This window comes from Cuculus canorus, chromosome 3, assembly GCF_017976375.1.
Source record: "Cuculus canorus isolate bCucCan1 chromosome 3, bCucCan1.pri, whole genome shotgun sequence".
NCBI lineage: Eukaryota > Metazoa > Chordata > Aves > Cuculiformes > Cuculidae > Cuculus > Cuculus canorus.
Genome location: NC_071403.1, coordinates 113,398,307 through 113,420,263, shown reverse-complemented (window position 1 = coordinate 113,420,263; position 21,957 = coordinate 113,398,307). Strand labels below are relative to the sequence as shown.

The 21,957-nt window shown below is 36.5% G+C and overlaps 1 protein-coding gene across 1 annotated transcript in view; it reads left to right on the top strand.

Moving 5' to 3' along the window:
- Window positions 1-21,957, top strand: part of NBAS (NBAS subunit of NRZ tethering complex) — a 173,648-nt gene that overhangs the window by 76,501 nt on the left and 75,190 nt on the right. The window contains exons 36-41 of the mRNA XM_054061941.1: window positions 5,685-5,852; window positions 6,452-6,565; window positions 6,801-6,924; window positions 10,058-10,134; window positions 10,671-10,808; window positions 19,139-19,368. Of these exons, the coding sequence (XP_053917916.1) occupies window positions 5,685-5,852; window positions 6,452-6,565; window positions 6,801-6,924; window positions 10,058-10,134; window positions 10,671-10,808; window positions 19,139-19,368 (851 nt within the window). The remainder of the gene's footprint in view (window positions 1-5,684; window positions 5,853-6,451; window positions 6,566-6,800; window positions 6,925-10,057; window positions 10,135-10,670; window positions 10,809-19,138; window positions 19,369-21,957) is intronic.

The following is a 21,957-nucleotide window of genomic DNA, read 5'->3' as shown; positions in this document are numbered from 1 at the left end:
GTCTGCATGTGTAAGCATACATAAACATATTTGCATATATAAAAAAATAAATGATCCGGCAACTAAAATAGCACTGAGAACAGTATTTGGAGGAAGACAGCTAAAGACTTTATGAATCTCCTAGAATCATTGATATGAAGAATGGGGCTGTTCACTGGTACAAATGCTTTTTATTTTCTGGGAATTGGTAAATCTCTTGGAGAGGAAGATTATTAAGTAAATGTTAAGAAAATTCTGATGTGAGTGTGTATACATACATTTACAATATTTTAATGTGCATTACAGATTTTTCACACATCACCTTTCATATGCTGCAGCACTATTGACTATGTGTTGTGATGGAACAGCTATACATGTGTAGAAGTTATTCAGAAGCTTATTGCAGGTTTTATCGGAGTTGAGTAAACTCACTAATTAACTTCATTATCAATTCAGTTTGCATATCTGAAGCATTCTTCATTATGCTTGGGAATTTATATGCAGAAAACTATCCACTCTTATTTTCTCCAATATATCCTTCTTTTTCCCTCCCGCCCCATAGTTGTGTTTGGCTGTCTGCTTAGAATTGAAAGTAGGCAGGCAGTTGGCCTGGCAAGTTTGTATGTTGCTGCATTGAGGATTTTTTTTTCTTTCTGTTTTAATACAGCTTCTTGGCATATCATGTTTCAGACTGTTATGCTATGAAATGAGTTGTGCACGTTTGCTAATTATGTCTTTTTGTTCTCTCCCAGTTGACTTAATAGGGATTTATAGCTTCTTTCACTTCTTGCAATGACACGAAGGAAACACAGCCAAGAATTTAGTCACTTCATAAGCCTTTCTTTGTTATAAACATCTGAAATGTTAAAAAAGCAATATATTCAATAATTCGCTGACATAACTGAATATCGTAACTGCAGTTCCTGTATTTCCACTTCAGTTAATTTCTCATGCTTCACCTTCATTCACTTGCATAGACTTTTCAGTTTCTTCAAAAAAACCCACCAAACTATAGAGTTTTTTTTCCTCCTTTTACTCATTTCTTTTTCACTTATGATTTGATTAACTTATAGCACCCTTTTCTCAAGGAGTTGGCAAATGTTTCTCTGTCCTCACTAATTGATACCTTTTCAAATGGGTGCTTTAAATGTAATTTTCCTTATCTTGGCTTGACTAAGCTTCTTCTGGCATACGTGTGTTTGGGCACCCCTTTCTCTATTAAATTAAAAATACCTATCTGTAAATACATCAATTTTCCCTTTCAAGGCTTTAGTGACTTTTTTCCACCTCTTGTTACCTTTATCTATTATTGAATCATAAGTTGCCGCTACCATTTTTTTTTTCATCATAACAACCTGCATCACCAGCTGGTCGTACTTGTCTGTCATTCTTTTCTTGATGAACTCCCCTCTGTGAATGTCTAAAGTAATTTAATTTTTGTTGTTTTAAGTTTTTCCTCTGAATTATTTTCCTCGTGAAGCTTGCAGAAGTATTGATAGCAGCTACCTACATATCTTCAGATTGTATAGAAATGTGTAATTTAGCACTGCTGTCACATTGACTTCAGTATAACTTTTCTCCCAAGTTTTTAGTGGTCTTACTCTGAAGGAAATTCCTGATTGTTACGATAAAGATGCACGTAATTATTCCGCATGAACTAAAGCATTTGCACAAGGACGCATTTTGTTACGTTAGTGCCAGCTCGTCACTGTTGATTGAACTCATGGTATCTGTTGGAGAAATTATTTTCTGGAAGCTATAATGATTCCAACATCGCAGATTTTTTTAAGCAAAATGTTAAGTTTCCCCAGTCGCTGTCCTTTTTGTTGTGTGCTGCAAACGACTCAGCAACTAATCTTGGGCTTCTCAAACAAAATGTCTTAGTGAGAAAATGAAGGTCTTAATACATGAGAAGTGTTTCAGAATATTTTTGGTAGCATTCTTAGATTAAAATATGATGCTTAGTCATGAGATGCTGTGTTGTAGATAAACAGAGCTCTGACTTTGTTAAATTCATGTAATAGTTAAAATATGCGTTATCTCTGTTTCAATGATTTTTAGTTATGTATTACATATCTGAATGTTAAAAACTTAATTACTGTGAAGAGGCACATCAACACAAGAGAAATTTGTGGTTTCAGGTTTCCTTGAACCCTAAGTCTTTGATAGGAAAGCAAACGTTATTTCTAGAGAAGAGTATCTTCAGATTATAGGATTGATTTTCTTAAATGTTGGCTGAAGAAAAGAAATTTTCCAATTAACAGAGCATTACCATCATCTTCGCCTTTTGCCTTCTTTTCCCAAGACTAGAACTGGAAAAGACAGGATCTTTTCAAATGTTTGTGTGCATTAAATTGATATGTCATGCATTTTTATCACTGCTGGTTAGAAACGATTTGAATGTTGTATTTACATACTGGCAGCTCTTCTACCTGGAGGTTTTGGAACCACAGGGCAAAAAATAATGTTCCAGCTGCTGTTTCAAATAGTTGTGGGGTTTTGTTTTTTGTTTGGCTTTCCCATAAACACCCCTTCAAAAATTCTAAACTATAACTTCTTCCTGAAAATACAATTAAAGGATAAAATTCCTTTTACCTTCTTAAAAGGAGACCTCCAGCAATCTTTAAGAAATCATTTATTTTATAAGACATTGATTCAGGATAGCAAAAACTTATAGCTTGAAAGTGTTCCAGGTACACAGAAGTATGGTTTCAGAAAACAGAATTCTTATTTGTATAGAAAAGACTGTAATTACTTGTAAGAGTTGAAATTCTTTTCTTAGAAATAATCAATAGAGTTTATCTGATAGCAGTAGAACTATAGAAGAATACACAGCAGCATTCAAATTAGCCTGTTAGTTTTTATGCTACTGAAGGAGATATGCTGCAAAAATGTTTTGTTCAAATGCAGTTGAGAACTTGGGGAGTGTTTTTATTCTGGTTCTGTTTTGGGTTGGTTTTTGAGTTTTTTTCCCCACATAAGAAATCAGTTAGGTGTCCTAAAACATCAGCTTGAAAATGGAGGCGGAAAGAGAAATTGGTAATGAGTATTCTGTATGTAACAATTAAAATAAATTACAGAACACTTTCATTCTTAGTACCAAGGGTGATTTATTTAAAACACACACAAAGAAAAAATTCTCCCCCACCCCACAAAGCCACCAGACCTAGGATTTTCTGTTGTTCTTTTACTTTTCAGAGAGGTAAAAATTGTTTGTTGTTGTACTTGGCATGTTCTTTCTTCATTTGGTGAATTAAGACCTGAAGCTTTCAATTTAGCCAGTCAGTTTGTTAGTGGTGCATCTGTGAAATGCAGAATATAATATCAGAAAAGATTGAAAAATACTCTGAAGACTTAATGGAAAGAAGGACGTAGGACAGACCTGCTACTTCAGTGGTCGGCTTGAGGCAGTACATACTGCATACTGCAGTAAAAGGTACTACTAAGTTCATCTACAGTGAAATTCTGCCGTATTGAAAGTTACACGTTTTGTCTCTGAAGTTACGGTGGGACATAATTCAGTTATCAGAGCAAAAGGATGCCAAGTTATCTGAAAATTTGTTTTATATTAGTAAGTTGTAAACTGGACATCAGGAAAAAAACTTTCATGGGAAGGGTCATTGGGCACTGGCAGAGGCTGCTCAGGGAGGGGGTTGAGTCACCTTCCCTGGAGATGTTTAAGGGACGGGTAGACTTTAAGGGATTGTTAGGAATGGTTGGACTCGATGATCCGGTGGGTTCCAACCTAGTGATTCTGTGATTCTATGACTCTAATACTTCACATTTGGTAATACAGGTAGGATGTTTCTGTTTAAATACCCATCAGTGTATAGGGAAATGAATAATAGAGTTGTTAGGGAAAAACATTGGATGTAAAACTGTTGAGGTTTGCTGTATGCAGGGAAATATTTATATTTTTTATTGCTGAAGACAGTGTGTTTATATTAGTATGCTAATTATATATTTGTCCAATGTGTAAGCTTTGTAAAGCATGCAATTAACACAAACCTTTCAGGACTGGAACAGCACAGATCAAGCAGCATGGAAGGTTTACTAATCAAGTTTGCTGATGACATGAAACTGGGGGGAGCTGTTGACGCTCTTGAGTGCAAAGAGGCCCTGCAGAGGGATCTAGACAAACTGGAGAGCTGGGCAATCGCCAAATGCCTGAAGTATAACAAAGAAAAGTGTTGAGTTTAGCACCTGGGACATGACAGCCCTGGATATACATACAGAATGGGGGGAGAGAGGCTGGAGAGCAGCCCTGAGGAAAGGGGTCAGTGGTTCTGGTCAGTGGCAAGTTGAACATAAGCCAACAGTGCCCTTGCAGCCAAGAGGACCAACTGTGTCCTGGGGTGTATCAAGTATGGCATTCCTAGCTGGTCAAGGGAGGCAATTGTCCTGCTCTGTTCTGCACTGCTGCAGTCCCACGTTGAGTATTGTGTGCAGTTTTGGGCACCACAGTATAAAGAGGGTATCAAGCTACTGGAGAGTGTCCAGAGGAGGGTCACAAAGTTGATGAAGGGTCTAGAGGGGAAGTTTTATGAGAAGCAGCTGAATTCACTTGGTCTGTTCAGCTTGGAGAAGATGAGACTGAGGGGGGACCTCATAGCAGTTTACTGCTTCATCACCAGGGAAGGAGCAGGTGCTGATCTTTTCTCTCTGGTGACCAATGATAGGACCCGCGGGAATGGCAGGGACATGTGTCAGGGGAGGCTTGGGTTGGATATTAGGAAAAGGCTCTTGGCTCAGAGGGTGATAGAGCACTGGAACAGGTTCTCCGGGAAAGTAGTCGTGGTGCCAAGCCTCAAGATATTCAAGAAGCATTTGGACAGTGCACTCTGACGTGTGGTATAAATATTGGGGTTGTCCTATGCAGGAGTAGGAGTTGGACTCGATGGTCCTAGTGGGTCCTTTCCAACTCAGGTCATTTTGTGATTCTGTGGATATTCTGGGTATTATTTAAATGCTTTACATGAGGAAGAACTGGTACAGAATTCTCAATTTGTGGAACATGTCTTCTATTTTTAAGAATTGACTTATATGTGTGTTTTCTGAGACTGAGTGAAGATTTTTGGCAGGATAATGCATAGAACTATACGTGTGTGTATTGCAGAAGCAGTTTGGGATTGAGAATAGACTGGGCTCTCACTTATTTTTTGTAGTATTTTCTCTTTGCTGTATTTTGTACCTTGTAAGCGCTGACTGCAGAATTTCTGATCTTGATGATATGGAGATGTTTACATCTCTTCACCATTTCCCTTACTGAGAATTCAATTTAATTAATTCACAATACAAGATTGTCTCTACTGTCAGCTTTCTTGAGTTAGTAAAGATTAATTTTAGCCTGTTCAATTTCCTGATTTATACAGAGATCATTATTTTAGCAGAAGCATTCAACAGTTTTGCCAAACGTTGCCATTATTAACTTTGGAAGTACAAACAGCTGGTGTCTGTCCAAACAGAAGCTACAGCTGACTACAGGGGCAGAGTGCTCTACTGTTCACACTACTCACTTCAGATTGAAATTTCTAAATCACTTTTGTCTCCTGTTTGTTTTTATAACAGATGTCGCTTAAATTTATGATCATTAAAATATGTTATTAACATTGTGTGCCTGATCTCTAACGCATTTGGCTTTAGGTCTTTAGCCAAATTAAAGCACTAGACTAACCCGTGCTGTTGTGTGTTGCATATGCTCACAGGATGAAACCAACGTCTCTTCTAGCCAGTCTGGTGATTTGTTGTACTGGACGACATCAAAAACCATGAAGGTGTTGTCTAACACAACTATGACTACCAAAGCCATGCTGCATGCTGTCAGTGATGGACAGTGGTGGAAGAGGTCATTAGCTTATCTTCGACCATTACATGTAAGGGATTGCTGATGTGTCTGCAGATGTTTACACGTTCTCTGATACGTTAGTATAAAACCTGAGCTCCTTTATAGGTATCTGATAACTGAAGAGCTCAAATCAATAAATGGGCTAGAGATATCAAGGGATTTCTTGCACGCAAATCCCAATGAAAGAAGGGGTGTGAAGCTGTTTCCCTTTCTTGTTTTCTAATCTGATTTCTCCTGCCTATTTAGCGTAGTGCGAGAAGGCATAGTTGAAATTCAGCAGAACTGCAGAACCTTGGGGCAGAAAGCACAATGAAGTCCACTCTTTAAATACTGTCATTTTATATTCAAAGATGTTGCCTTCCAGTTTCTCTTTTCTACCTTCTCTACCTGAGTGCATTTTCTGTAATATTTATGATACTAGTTTCTCTGATACAGCTTTTGAGCATGGTTCTCCTTCAGTAAGAATACCGGACTTCAATTGGTCTTGGTGCATGTAAGATGACTCTTACCTCTCTCCCACTGGATTTAATGATATTTTCATTACAGTTCCTTTTATTCTGAACAACAGTTATGGGCTTTCCGATGAGCTTTTTTTGTGACTAGGCTTACCTATACTTATTTTCTTAGGGCCAAGATTTTGGTGGTGTATTAAAAAGTGGTCCTGGAGAAAATGCCACAGTGGAAAAGCAAGGCTGTCATCCCTTTTATGCATCTCTAATTGCTGATCCATATGTTGCAGAAGTAAGTTCCTGTTACACAATTCAGAAGTGTGAATTAATTAACAATATGGATTTTGGATTGTTTGTGTGGCTTGCAAGGATTTGAAAATCTGTGCAACAGTAAGCAAAATTCTAGCATTAAACAGGAAGGAAGGCAAATGCAAGACCCGAGGTAGATAATTGCATCTGATGCAAGTGAACTAAATATAACTGCAGCACATACTCTGCATGTGTCATTTATCTTGTTTTACTTCTAGTTTGAAAACAGCTATGGCACATACCAGAACAATTCTGTGGAAAGCTTTGCAGAAGTATTACTGAGAACAGAGAAACTAACAGAAACGAAGAGTGAAGGAAAAGACCTACTTCCAACTACAGAAGGTATGGTTGCGTGTGTATTCACTCTTGTAGTTACTATACATAGTAAATACAGGAGAAACTGTGGTTGGTTTTAGATATGGAGAATTGCACACAATCGTCTGAAATACTGTCTGGATATTTTATTCAAATTGCAATCTGTTTTAACATCTTACATTGCCAAGTAGCTTTCGTAGAAGTACCCACAGTGATTTCAGGAGGAGTGATCTTTTTTAGAAGTCACTCAATAAAGGCTAGAAATCTGAAACCCAGAAGCTGACTTTAAATAAGAAGAAACTGGTATCTGGGGGCTGAACAAGATATGGACTTGAAGGGGGAGAAATTGTTGTAGGCTTCCTGAGTACTAGCATGTAGATACATAAATGGAAATTTGCTGCCCACTGTTAATGTCATTTGTAGATATATTCATTTGTTCAGATTCTATGCCATTGTTTATACAGCTTTCAGTTTTGCAGGGTCATTACATTATTTTATTTGCTAATTTATGTTTCAACTGCAGTTTCTGGAATCATTAGAACTTTTTGTCTTTTTCTGGATTTTCTGCATTTTGTAGTTTATACTTCTTAATTTGCTAGAGTTTCATTTTTTTACAAAAAAACCTCGAAACTACCTATGATTGTCTTTCCTTTTCTCTGTCTCCTGCTGGTTTAAGAAATGAACTGTTTAAATATTTACATGCTGTTACTGTCTTTGAAGGAAGATATCTGTATTATATTTTACTCTGTGCTAAGTTCTGCCATGAAAAATGAGAGTATTAAATCACTTGCAATGTGAGAAAAGTTTCATGTGAGACTTTCTTCATAAGCCTCACAATTTTATTTCAACTATTTAGTGAAAACCAACATATTTCTCTTACAGGTGTAAGTTTCAGGAGGTAGTTTGAGATGTATATTTCTGCAGATAACCTGTATCATTTTAATGTAATAACATTGTGTATTAGAGAAGGTCAGCAAGAGCTTATGTAAAGGAGACTACTCACATTTTGTTCCTTTTATGCTCTCAGAGAGTTCCTGTAGGTCTTCAGTGGGAGACAGAAAACTGTTTAAATTAGTCTCTGTGTATATGCATATGTTTGTGTATATGTAAAGTAGGCATCTATATGTGGACACACAAATACTTATATGCACACAAACACACAGAAAATCTGTATTTATCAGTATAGGGTGTGGGTTTTTCTTTTTTCTTCTTCTCAGAAGGGCTGACAATGGGGGCAGATCTTTCTTCTTAAGTATATTCTTGCAACTGGGATGCCTTTGTATTGAGCCTCACGCAAGACTAAGAATGAAATAATATTATATTCTGGCCTTGTGTTGGAGCTGCATTCTTTGTCGTTATTGGTATCTGAAAGGGGAAGATAAATTCTTACTAGTGTGGCAGTTACCGTGTTGGATATGTTAAGCTGAAAGAGAATCCACTTTTTATTATGTATTCCTGAGGCTTTGCAGTCATTAATTTTCCGGAGAGAACGCAACAGAGCCCAAATTCCTCTTTCCCTCCTCCCAGTCCTTTCTGTCTCACGAGAGGTGATTGTAAGAATATATAAAGTAACTTCATTTGTGATTGGAGTAAGAAGCACCAATTTTGAAAATTAATTCATCGAGGTTTTAATATTATTTATTTCTAGAGTCCTGTTGTCTTTGCTCAAACAGCATACAGGTTATTTTGAATGTAACAGAAAGAAGCTGTCAGCAAAAAGAAGCTGTTGGTAAAAGCAGTTTTAAGCACAGTCCGTAGATGCTGTTGGCCAGGCTTGTCATTGCAGTAACTGCACTGTATTGCCATGTGTAGACAGCCTCTGTGCAGACTTGTCACATAGACATTTGAGTTTTGTATTTGGCTGAGGGCCAGCAGGTAAATCCGCTTCAGGCTGATGGCAAATTAATGATGATGATCTGGAAATTGTAATTGGTCATTGAAGCCTTTTATGAATCATTCTTTGGAACAAAGAATTCACTGTGGGGCTGTGCATGTAAGTTAATCGGGTTTCATGCCAGTGTGCCCTCAAGAATAGTTTTTGTAGTGTGGGAATATAGGTATTTGAGACTTCCCTAAAATAAACAAAGAGCTAGGTTGCTGGAAGATGGCTTCTACTGATTATAATAATAATAACAATGACAACAACAACATCATCATCTTTTATAAAGAAAGGGAAACCATAATGTTATTTTCCTGGTATACTTACCATTCTTTATGCAATTTCTGGTCCAGGTTTCATAAGATTCTAGCATTTGTCCCTAGAAGTAATATTTTGTATTCTCTACACTTAAAACTTAGTATTGAGTGTAGCACACAAATCATTGTTCTGTAATTGTTTGAACTTTCATAGCAACCTCAGTGGTGCTTTACTTAAATACAGAAGGAGATAACTGTGTGAAGAAGAGATCTTGTTCCTGATAAACAAAACTTGGGTGCTCACATTGTGTCTCCTGTATAAGTAATGTGCAGTATAGTGGGCTTTTTAAATAAAAAAACAAGTTCAGTATCTATACTGTAGGAAAACCAGGTAATTTTTGTGTCTTTTTTACCAGAAATGTATCTTTTTACAATCATAATTATTATTCTTCAATGCATTAATTACTGTTATGTCATTGTGCTCATATTTCTGTTTGCAGTATGTGACAGAACTTGTTTTTGGTGTTTCACTGATCTTAATTAAAAATCATTTGACACTCGCAGCTTTTTTTTTTTTAATTAAGACAGGAGATTTTTAATATGATTTCTTGTGTTTAATAAGTGAATTAGAGCTCAGGCTTGATGAGAAGACATGTTTTACCTTTCCTCTGGTTGATATCTTCAAACGCTTACAACGCTGCATTACTGCCTTGGTTTTACAAGCAAAAGTTGTAAATCTTTACAGGTGATATTTTAGTGACTTTGTTTAGCATCTGCTACTGCACAGTCATATTCTTGTTTGGTTAATGCATGAAACGCTTTGCCTGGAAGTCAAGGTAAATCTGCTGCAGTTTAATTACATATTATCTGTTTCTGGATTACACTGATAAGTGTTTAAGTATGTATAGAATGCTTCAAGCTAATGTCTAATGAAATAGTTTCACTGAAAACATTTTGTTTGCTAACTGTCAAGGCTGGATGGGTCAGTAATCAAAGCTTTATTTCCTCTCCCTTTGTGTTGCAGTTCTGCTACAACTGGCAAGTGATGCTTTACCAAATGATATGGCCTTGTCTCTTGCCTATCTACTTGCACTGCCGCAGGTATGTTGGTAGTGATTTTGTTTTGGGTTTGCCAGGAAAGACTCTTCATAGCATTTCAGAATTCCATAAGAAACTATAATATCCTGAGAGTTTCAAAATCTGTCTTCGAATTCATTTAAATATATGCTATTTTAGATTGGGCTGGTGCATGTAAAGCATAGAGGTGCTCTTGGACTTGCTTATGAGCCTGGCAGTGGCAAAAAGACACATTTTCTTAAAATAGTAGTTGGGCCACCTGACTGACAGCCCTAATGTAGTTCAGAAATATGGATAACAACTTTGTGTTATAGAAGCAGCGAAACTATAGTTGGAAAATAATTTTTCTAGGTGTTTGTGCAAGAGGGTGAAAACATCATAATATAGAATTATCTGTGTGTGTGTGCGCGTGTGTGTAGGTTACTAATTTACTTCTTTGCCAGGAAAACATAGTCAAAGCTATTTCTAAATCACAGCAAGTAGCTTTTGAGAAAGTTTGTGCTTTTAATATAGTATGCTTACTAATTCTTTCATGTAAATTAATGCTCTCTTTCTCCTAGGTGGTAGATGCCAACAAATGCTTTGAAAAGCAATTACATTCTGCGTTATCTCTCCAGCTGGCAAGTTATTACTATAGCCTGCAGATCTATGCTCGTTTGGCACCGTGTTTCAAGGACAAATGCCACCCTCTCTACAGGGTTAGTAGATTTTCTTTTTAAAACTGTATTCATTAATGTGGAGCATTAAAGGTATTCTAAAAAGCCACTACATGAGTTAAGCCTGTTAAGGAGCTGATCTCACTTATACTGTGAGCAGCCTGTGAAGTTACCCATAATTATTCTTCTACAGTGCTGTAAACAGACAAGTACTTCACAATTTGTTGGAGAGTTTTTGAAGCACAGTATTAAGTGTCATTTGTAGGTAATAGCACTATTGGTCTTCAAAGTAGTTTAAAAGCACTGAGCAATAATGAGCTGTCATCTTGCAGTACTGATACAATGTAGTACTTTCCTGGAAGAGCCAAGTGTCCATTTCAACAAGAATGGTGCTGTTCAAAAAGTGTCTTAGCCTTTCTTGACATGTGTTGTTTTCTATTTCAGTTTACATATGGTATTTTGAAATTTCATCTTCATCCATTGATGAATTTATTGATTTCCTTTGACAAGTGTCTCTCTTTGGAATGGCACAGCTTTGCTACTTATTAATTGTCTGTGACTGAAACAGATAAGTGGTAGACTCCAAACTAAATCATATAACAGTCTAGTAAGGCACCAGTTGCTATTCCTGCTAAGATACCTGAGTACAAACTCTCCTTTGCCACTTCAAGAGAGCATTTCTGAATTTACACCGGTTCTTTCCTTCACTACAGAAGCTCTCTAGACATTAGTTTTCAGCCTAGCTCTGCATTACAGTTAAAAGAACACTTCTGGTTATGAGCTGTCTGAAAAGAGAGACTACTAATCACTAGCGTGGCATGAGAAGAAATTTTGTTTCCATATTCAGAATGAATCCTGACGTACAGTGGAGAACCTGTTTTAATATTCTCCTAGTTCTGCAAAGAGGCAGCCTTTCATGTTCCTGCTGAGATTTGCCTTCTGCTATCTTCTGTTTAGAAGCTAAAGGAAAACTCAGCCCACAACTGAATATGTGAGGCCTGCAAAATAGGTTGGTTGTGAGGTATTTGTTCATGTTTATTAAACAGCTTTCTTTGAGCCTAGGTCCACCTGCTGCAAGACACCTTTGCTAAAGAAAAAGATAAGTTTAGCTTTATTTTAACAGTCTTCTTTTCTAGAAAGAGCTGTGAAGCCCTTTGAATGAGTAAGTAATGAGGACAGAGATGTTAAATTGAACTATTTCTATTCCGATTGCTATTTAATAAGTAAGGTTTTATCAATAGTACCGTGTAGTTTATCTCTTAGTGATAAGATCTTTGGCTAAATCTTTTGCTTCGTCTTGGTAAAATACTGTATGTGACTGTGATAAGCAGTGCATTGTAAGTTTTTTTTCTAAGAAGAGTATGTACTATGTGTAAGTGGTACTCTTAAATAATTGTTTTTGAAAACAACTATATGAGAAGAGGTCCTGAGTGAACTACACACTAAGGAAAAGAAAAGAAAAAGGGAGAGGCTGAATGCCCACTAAGAAAACAACACAGGAGAATGCATTTCTTGTTACTAATTCCAAGGGTATCCAATGAGGGAATGTGACTGAAGTAGACAAGGAGAACTAGAAACAGATGCTTTTGAGCAAAATAAGTACCTTTTTTTTGGGGGGGGGGGGAATGTTGACCAACACCTTGCTCCCCCCACCCCAGTTAAGTCCTCAGTTTCCACTGTAAACCAGTCATTTGTTTAAATGGACATCTTTGATGCTGGTAGTAAAGAATGTGTGCTTGCAAGTTGTTTTCCTGGGTGCCATACAAGTTCTATCTATGGGAATAGATCTAGCCATGGGTTTCAAGTTTCCTAAGAGTTCTGGGGGATTGGAGCAGGAATTGATCTTCAGTATTTATGGTACAAACACCTGTGAAGATGATAAACTCAGTGTAGATGTCACTCCACAGTAGATTGTCTTCCAGTTCATGCTACTTTTTTCTTGCACCTTTTTCTTCTGACAGTTCCACAACATAGAAATGTGTCCCTAGGTCTTTTAACTACATAATTCAAAACTTTGCTCTGTTCTTAGAAGATGAATATGGTTTTGTGGGTGAAGATGAACAATGAGTCTTTTTTTTTTCTCTTGTCTTGTTCTAAACCTTTACTTTATATAGTAAAATTACACTTTAGCCACATAGAGCATATATTTCTGTTTAACAGTATTTGGCTCACAGTGTGTGTCGTTTCCCTAGTCCTTTGAATCAAGCATCCCCGATTCAAGGATCCTTGATCCATCTAGCTGAGTTTATAAGAAGCTGTATAGAAGCATGGAGAAATCTACACCTCCTATGTTTAATATAACATTGTATAAATCTTTCAAAACAGTATATGAGTACTTCTGGCATAATGAGTGAAATGTTCTCAGAATGAAAATGACAGATATTTGGTTTTGGTTTTTTTTGGTTTTGTTTTTTGCTGTTGTGTTACATACTGACAGCTGGTGTCTGCACATCACATCATAAATTGCCAGAAATTCTCATAAAATTTTTGTTACTATTGATGTCCAAAAGGAAATCAGTGTGATTATTTCTATTTCTGGTGAAGTTATTACTTTGCTTTAAGGAGAAAGAAAAGAGATTTGAGTGTCAAATACTGCTTTGGTTTTGTACCCAAGACAGTTTTGGATTTTAGTTGTTATAATAATATAAACATAATAGTTATAGTTTAGGGCATCTGATTTATATTAGTTCCTTATCCTGAGGATGATGTTAAAGGAAGTTGACAACCAAATGAAACTACAGGTAAAGCTCTGTTAGAATAATGCCAGACAGAAGAAAGGAACAACATTTCCAGCAATGGACTGGCTATGGAAAGCATGGGTGAGGAGACTCATTAACCTTTGAGAAACTCTGTTGAGAGATCTGTACTGGACCTGGCAGGGATGGGGTTGGCTTTCTTCATTAGAGCCCCTAACGCGCTGTGCTTTGCATTGGTGGCTGAAAGTGTTGATAACACACTAGTGTTTTGGCTGCTGCTCAACCTTTCTTGCACAGCGTCAAAACTGTCTCCTCAGCGCCACTCTAATTCACTGCTCACTACTTCCCAGTCTTGATGAATGATAAGAAAAGCTGTACAGCTGAGCAAGAAATTTGCTAGACTTTTTTGCTGTTAACAGCTTATCTCGTAATTTTCCTATTCTGGTGATCTGATAAGTGACCAGAATAAATATATCTGGGGGATTGTTTGGTCTAAAAAGGAGTGAAAAGGTGTAATTACTCTAAGGTTAAAGAATATGTTATATTCCTGTCTTCACCTTAGTAATCTAACACTGAGGTGTTTCTGTAGTTTTGGTGAGAAGTACTTTACTGACCCAAATTGGGGGACAACCTCTTTCTTGGAGCATCAAGAAAAAGTTCTAACAAAACCTGCTAGGTTGCAGAAGGGGCTGGGAATTTTGCAATTAATACTAGAGGAAGAAAGTTACTGTTAGCAGAAAATACATATTTTTTTAATCTTATTCCCTTACCTGTTTTTTTCATTCAAGAAAATAAATTTTGTCCCTGTGCTTTTGTGTATTGCAGCTGGCAATGTGTTGAGATGGTAACCTCAGAATTTCTCCTTAGTGGTGCTTTTGATGCAGCCTAGAGTTGGTGAAGCAGCTGGGAGTTCAGTTCCAGAGAGTTAAGTAGCCTGATGTAACTGGCTTTTGAGTCACTATGTGAAAGGGCGCATTTATACAGTGAACTTGTGCTCTGCGCACTTAACCTACTTCCCTTTTCTGTTGCTGCTGAGGAAAGCCTTTATTAATCTCACTGTAAGAGACAGAGTAGGTCTGCTTTCACCTCACACAAATTCACTATCTACAAAGTAGGGGTGTTTTTTTCTGGTTTTGTTTTTTATTTTCACTCTGTATATCACAACTGCTGTATTTTAGTTGCTGAGCTGTTTCTCTTTATTCCTGTCATTGTTAGACCATTGTTTTTGTCTATTCACATCTTTCTTCGCAGAACCATATTTAAGCTCTCTATACTGCTCTCACCACAGTGGCATCTGTAGGCGTTGAGTACGTTAAGTGGCTCTGACAAATGTCATGTGTGTCGTATTCTTGCTCACCTTCTTTCCCGTAGGGGAAAAACAGCATGTGGAACAGTTTTAAAGTTGTTCCACGCTGATATGTGTTTATATATATATTTTTTTTTTTTTTGCATTAATGAAAGCAAGGTCAAAAAGAAGAATGCTTTGAACTTGAGACTGGATGTGTAGAAATCTGTGTTGATCTTTATGGGAGTTCATTCTGCAGGTTTGACCTGGCTCCCAAGGCAATTCTGTTGCTTATTTTATAAAGTTGACCTTAATTATAAATGGAGTTACATTAAGCCAGAGAAGCAGAACTCCCAGCCATGGTCCTTATGCTACAGCTTTAGGTGTTATTTCCCGACTCATCTAGCTTTTCTAAGCTCTTCATACAAAGATCTCTCTCATTTCCCCTGCTATGGACTTACCCATGAGTGCCTCTTTCACACCTTTTCACCAAGATCCTACCACTTCTTTATCTGGCTTCCTGAATCTGAGGAGCTTGTCAGGACGTTTTGCTATCAGCTCTGCTGTTCTTTCCAAGGCACTTTCCAGATACTTTTTTAGCCCTTTTAATTTTGCATTTTATGACTATTTAATGGCTAATCACATTTTGAGTTTCCCTCATTGTTTTGCTGTTTCCTCAGTGATATCTCAACAAATAAATACACTTAAAAAAATGAATGAGTGTCTAAGCTAACAAAACTTGAGAGCTCTAAACCCTAATATGCTCAAAGGCTTAAAGCTCAAGTAATTTCTCCTGAACTAGCAGTCTTTTTGGATTTTTTTGAACATCTTCCAGTCTGATGCCTGAGATGATAATCCGGCAATTAGTAACATTGCATTATATTGTGATAACTATGTTTTTTTGGTTGAGATGTGTTTAATATAGGTGAGCTAGTATTTCACAGATCCTTCTGTTTCTTTGTGAAGCACACAACACTACAAAGCATTGCCTTTTTTTAGTTGGGTCGAAATAATAGTTAGGGGACTCAGAAAAGAGCTTTTGTTAAATACTTATTTGTATTGAGTCCCATGCTCCCTTCCCCCATTTTTATTTCTTCAAGGTAAAATGTGCTTGAGAAATAAAAAATAAGCAACACTGCAACCATCTCTTTTTCTTAAGTGTTATATAAGCTGTTCTGTTAAATCCTACTTCAGAAAGCAGAGCAAGTGTTGTTCTGGAGCCAGCTGTTCAGAAATACTCTTTTAGAAAAGAAGATCTTCAAACTAGTCTTTCATTTCAGCAGACGTTTAAGGTCTAGCTTTTCTGTGTTCCTCTAGAGACATGTTTGTAGCTTTTCATGCAAGGAAAGCAGTTGATATAAGTGCTGATGCTTTCCTTCTTGCAAAGGGTTTCATTCCTCTCTGGGAAATAGTATAAAGGTGACCAACAACTTTTTGAAGAAGTCTTCCTCCAATCATTTTGCTTTATTTTCTCTTTTAATTTTTTTTTATCCAGTCAGGCAGACATCATTAATTTTCCCAGCAGCCAATTTGAATTCTTCTCATCATCATAGAACACAAAATGTTTTAACAAAATTTTATTCATCTGGGTTGGCAATATAGGTAATGTTTCAGGCAATGCTGATTCTCCCATCTAGTTAGGGAGTTGGCGCCTCGAGTCTTTTTGGGGCCTCACATCTTTTTGGGTTTTGGTCATTTGGCTGTTTGGTGGCGATGGATTTCTTTTTGGGATTGTGTTTTTTTAGTTTATTTTTTAATTATTTTTATTTAATCCTGGAGAGTTGAGGGTAAATGCTAGATTGGCCTCTATAAATTTAGCCTGAGAAGCTATTAATGAAATCGTACATTGCAGTAAGCGAAGGTGATGGCCAAGGAATTCATGCTTCCAATCAGAAGTGCTAGCAGTGCTCCTGGATTTCAATGAAAAGATATTTTACTTCTGGCATTTTAATAACTGTCAGGGAAGAAGAAATTATGTGGTTTTGTAGCTCACCATCAAATATTTAGTTTTGAAGCGTTAAATTAGTAAAATATTGAAATACTTGCATGAATCCAGTCAAGTAACTGAACAAATTAAAAGGATACATTATAGTACTAAAACTAAAACTGTATCATATTGTAATGAACAGAAGTGTATGCTTGACTTGGAGTCTGTGCATTACTACAGCTGCTGCCATATAGATGAAGATAAAGGATGTATTCTAAAAGAAGATAGAGTAACATACTTCATTAAAAAAAAAGGGGGAGGTAGACAGAAGGTTAGGATTGTTACTTAGATTGTGACATTGTTTACAGAGAATAACTCTGACTACAAATGGGAAATTAATTATGTACTCTGAATTTGGTAGGAACTTCACTGAAAACCAGGTAGTAATTTTCTGTTTTCAGTGGTGTTCTTTTCAGTTGACATTTTAACCTTTTATATATCATGTGTTAGTTCCACTAAAAAAAGCTGTCAGGTGAAATGATAAGATTTTTCTACCTAAACCTGAGTTATTAATATCCTAATCAATAAAAGGGAATCAAAGTGCAATTATGTCTGCAGCAGGAATTTTACACCCTGCTGTCTCTTGTTTTGCTCATGTGCTATCGTTTCCTAGGTTTGCTAAGCGTAAGGGGTTTGCTTGGTGGATTTATCTGTAGCATGAGCTCCTTAAAATGGTTTAGGACAAATGTGCTGTTACAAGGATCTAGGCACAGTTTAACATGTCCTTTGCCTTCCTATTTGGATTCCTGTGCCTCACTGCAGTTTGCAGCTTTGGACCATTATGGAAAGATTACAGTTCAAAAAATGTTTGAAATGCGTTGAAGCTTTAATCCAGAAACATCAGCTGATCCTCAGCATCAGTTATGAAGTTCGGGTGATTATCAGCAGATTAGCCTCAATGATCTAAGCAGCTTTTCTCATCAGTCTCACATTTCTGTATTACAGTCAGATCATTTACATTAAAAACAATACCAGAAGATAATGTTCCTTTTTAGAACAATTGGAAAGATTCTTAGTCTTAAAAGAAATAAACAAGCTAAATAGTCTTTAAATGATCTAGTATTATCTTAATGACATGTTTACAGTAGAGCTTTTTATTATTAGTCTCTCTAACTGTAGCTGTAAATTTGTTGCTGCTTCCTGAGCAGAAGAGGAACAGGAGAAAAAGCGTCTCAGATTAATTTTATTTTCCTTATATATATGGCTTAATTAAGGCTTTTAAAGAGATTGAAAGAATAAAGAAATAGCAGTTTGCTGGGTGTGGGAGTGGGAAATCAAATTGAAGATTATTTTAGGGATCAGGGTGATGAAATTCCAAGATCAAAACCTCTTATCTCTTTTTAAAACCAGTGTTGCTTTTAACATATTGCAGTGACATAAGAATTCTGAAAGGCTTCACAAGTGTAACTCTTCTGCTTTAAAACATCTTGTCGGGTGGGCCACCTTGATCCCCAGCTGAGGCTTACTGGCAGTGGCTGGTGGTGCAGCGTGAACAATAACTTCTGCTGACCTGTGCTGAGTAAATATTACCTAAACTTCTAATAAAATGAAATAAAATTAGCTTTGTGCTAATTGTGTGATTTGTGCTTTTTTCCTAACTTATAGGTTGTCAGAGGGAACTACCTTTTTCCATGGACTGTACAGAGAATTTAGGCAATTATGTTAAACGTGTTTCCTCATCTTGCTCTGACTTTCCCTTGTCTCCGTGCTCTGTTTTGTAGTGTATCACCTAAAATGAGATACCGGGGTACATAATAAGCGGTGGATTGGTTTCCAGCGGGTATAATTGTATTATAGAGACACCGCTCTGCTTGCCTAACTCTTTCCTGAGGTTTTATTATTCTGTCATCAATCTCCTAAGCAATCCTAAAAGAACTACTGTTGTTGTTTATGAAATCAATGAATTTGTAATGTTTAGAGTGCTTCAGAAAAATATCATGTGGAGAGGTAAAAGGATGCCCTATAGCATTTAATACGACTTGGCGATCAGCCTGTCAGGTGAAACTTGAAAGGAAAAAAAGAAAAACAAACAAAAAAAAGAAATCAATTCAGAAATATTGGCCAGTCATAGAAAAAATCAAGTATGCCTCTAGGTTCAAACATCTGGAGCATATTTTACCCTTCTGTGCACTGTAGTTAATGTTCCTGATTTAGCTTCTAATTTAGCGTAATAATTCTGTAATAAAAACAAAGTCTACTTGTCCAGTAAACGCAGTATTTTTGAGATTACAGTGAATAGGGAATTTGAGATCACAGGAAATTTTGAGTTCTGTTGTACTCAAAATTTCTCAGAAATGGAACCCTGTGTTCAGAACCACAGTTTTCTTTTTCAATTATAAAATCATACCTTTTCTTCCAGAAATTTATAGGGATTTTTTTAGTTTATTTTCACTTATTTTTGCAGACTGATCCAAAACACCTCATTCAGATGGTCACAAAGCACGTAACTCAGTATGGCTCTGCAGACTGGCCTGAAGAAATCGCAACTTTGATAAATCAGCTGCATTACTACAACGAACGGCTACTGGATTTCACTCAAGCTCAGATTCTGCAAGGACTTGGCAAAGGGGTGGATGTGCAGAGGTTTACAGCAGATGGACAGTACAAAAGAGAAACAATACTAGGATTGGCGGAGTGAGTAATGTCTGTTATGTTTATTGTCTTTATTTAAAAATGGAATTCCTTTAAGCATTGAATCAGGAAAGAAAATCGAAACTAGTGTCGTTGACCTTTAGAAAGTGGTAAGTTACCTGTTGGTTTAGGTGCTTATATTGTAATGCTGCTACAATTGGAGCCTTTTCTATACAACTACTCCTCTTAAAGGAAAAGTTCCTCAAATAAATGGGTGAATAACTTTAAATAGAAGCTGGAACTCTTTGTTTATTAACTGATAACATTAAAGTTATCGGGGATGAATGAAGTCAGAGCATAGGTCGAGGTCTGGTCTCTTCCTTTCAATCTTGTAAACTTGTTTTAGCAATCAATAAAGGGCATGCCTGAGCATCAGAATTCTTTAAGGAATTATAGTTTGTTGTTGCTGGAGTTTTTTTTCTTTTTAAAAAAGGTTAATAAGCTGTATTGCATTTGTAATAATTTAATTCGAAGTGTTGTATGTTACAGTATTTTTCCCCTGGAGTCGTTTGGGAATACAGAAGCTGCACATGTTCTGATATTTAGAACACTTCTGTCTATTTTTTTTCTGTTAATCAGAACAGGAAAGAAGGAATTATATAGGGTAGCATTGTCTTTTCATTTTAAAAGTGCCTTTAATTAATATCTGCAGGTACTTCAAGCTGTGAACAAGTCCTGCATATACTTGAACTCTATTTGTTTTGGACAATCGCAGTTGAAAAGTTGCTAGATTGTTGGAGGGAGAGTTCTGTGCAATAAGAAAGTTTTAGTGTAATTTTTATCCTAAACTGCTCTGTGCAGAAAGCATTTGAAGAACATGATTAGATGTTTACAGTGTTCCACCTATGCAGCTACTCATAGATAAAATTCTAATAGAAATTTGTTAGTAAAATAAACACTGATATGAAATGATGAATAAGAATAGTTTAAAACTTCAGGCTTTGAACACTATGTTGCTGCTTTGCATCTGTAAAATCTGTAAAACCGTTATCGCTGTTTATTTTGGATGCACCATGCTTGCTTGCCTTCTCATCCAAGAGTCTTTTAGATACTGTCTTTTATAAACAATAAAGTAAATATGAAGAGAAGGTTCCATGCAGTAAGTAGAGATCGGAACACGATGTGAAAGGGTTAGTAAAAACTAAGGCTTCATAACATATAGATGGGAGTGGTAGTTCTTATTAGGCATTTGCAAAGATACAATTAATTACTTGTTCAGCTTGAAGCCTCCTTGCTTTAATCTTCTCATTTGGCTTAATCTGCATTTTCTAATGAAAATGATGTGCAAATTCAATATAATTGTGTAGTGTATTTTTTCTTATTTTTTTAATTGCCATTAGCTTTTTAATCTTTTATGAAGTGGTGTTTGCAGGAACAACACCTGGAAGAGATGGTACCTTATTTACAAAACAGCTTTATACTGGAATGAGCAATTTGCTAAAACTACTTAACAAATAGTTGTTGATTTTATCTTCTATATTTGATGTATTGTCATTAGAGCTTATTATGCATTCTATATGAAATAGTTAAAGATCTGGGTGCCTCACAGACTCACTAACTAACTAGGTTAGTTCTCAAGCAATTATTTGGGCAAAGTAGGGTCAGAATGTATCTGAAAGGGAATTAAGGAGACTAGAGCAAGACTGAGTGGGAATTCCAGAGTAACTGGGTGAAGTCCCATGTAGCTTCAAGCAAGCTACTGTGTATAAGGTTTCTAAAGTATTACTTTACTTGAGGTCAGCTTTTGGATGGCTGTTTTTTTTGGTTGCTTCCTTATCTTATGTCACATATTGGAAATAATCTGAATTTCATATGTTACCTTGTGCTTATTGGGTTCTCAGAATGATTTTGGTGCATGTGAACTAGGTCTCTTTTGAGAAGACTAAACTGGATCTTGTATAAAACTGCTTTGAATGTACTTCTGCTCTTATTAGTGACATTATCTGCTGAACCATTGTTTATGCTTTTGCCATAGTGCTCTGCTCGATTGTCAGTGTAGACACAGCCTTTTCATTGTGATGCATTGCTGCTGCAGAACTTAGCAGCCGTAGCTTCCCATCTCGTTTTTCCTGCTTCAAATATGAGAAGAAACTAAAGGCTCTTGGCATAAATCTTCATTTCACTTCTCAAAGTTATTTTTTGTTTGTTTGTTTTTGTTTTTTTTTAAAAAAACATTTTATTAGGATGGGCAATTGAAAAGTGGATCTCAATTCCCTTTATTGTGATTGAATCCAGTGGTGGTTCTAATGCTTTGCAGCTGATTGATGTCAGCATAAAACATTGAAGGCAGCATTTGTGAGAAAGCACATGCACATGTATGATACAACAGAGGTTTCAGAGAACAAGATAGAAAAAAAAAAAAGTGAAATTGCTGAGCTGCCAAATCTTTGCTTCTGTGAGCTTGAAGATAGTCAGAAAAATCCCAACTGAATACTTCTGCACAGGCTTGTTTTTTGATACTTTCACAGGCATATTTTTCAAAACTTTGGAAATGAATGCTAGCATACAGGCAGGGAGGCTAAGAACTGTCCACAAGAACAGTTTCTGACTTTGTTTTTGCACCGCTCAAGCAGTACACCCAAACTGTGCCTG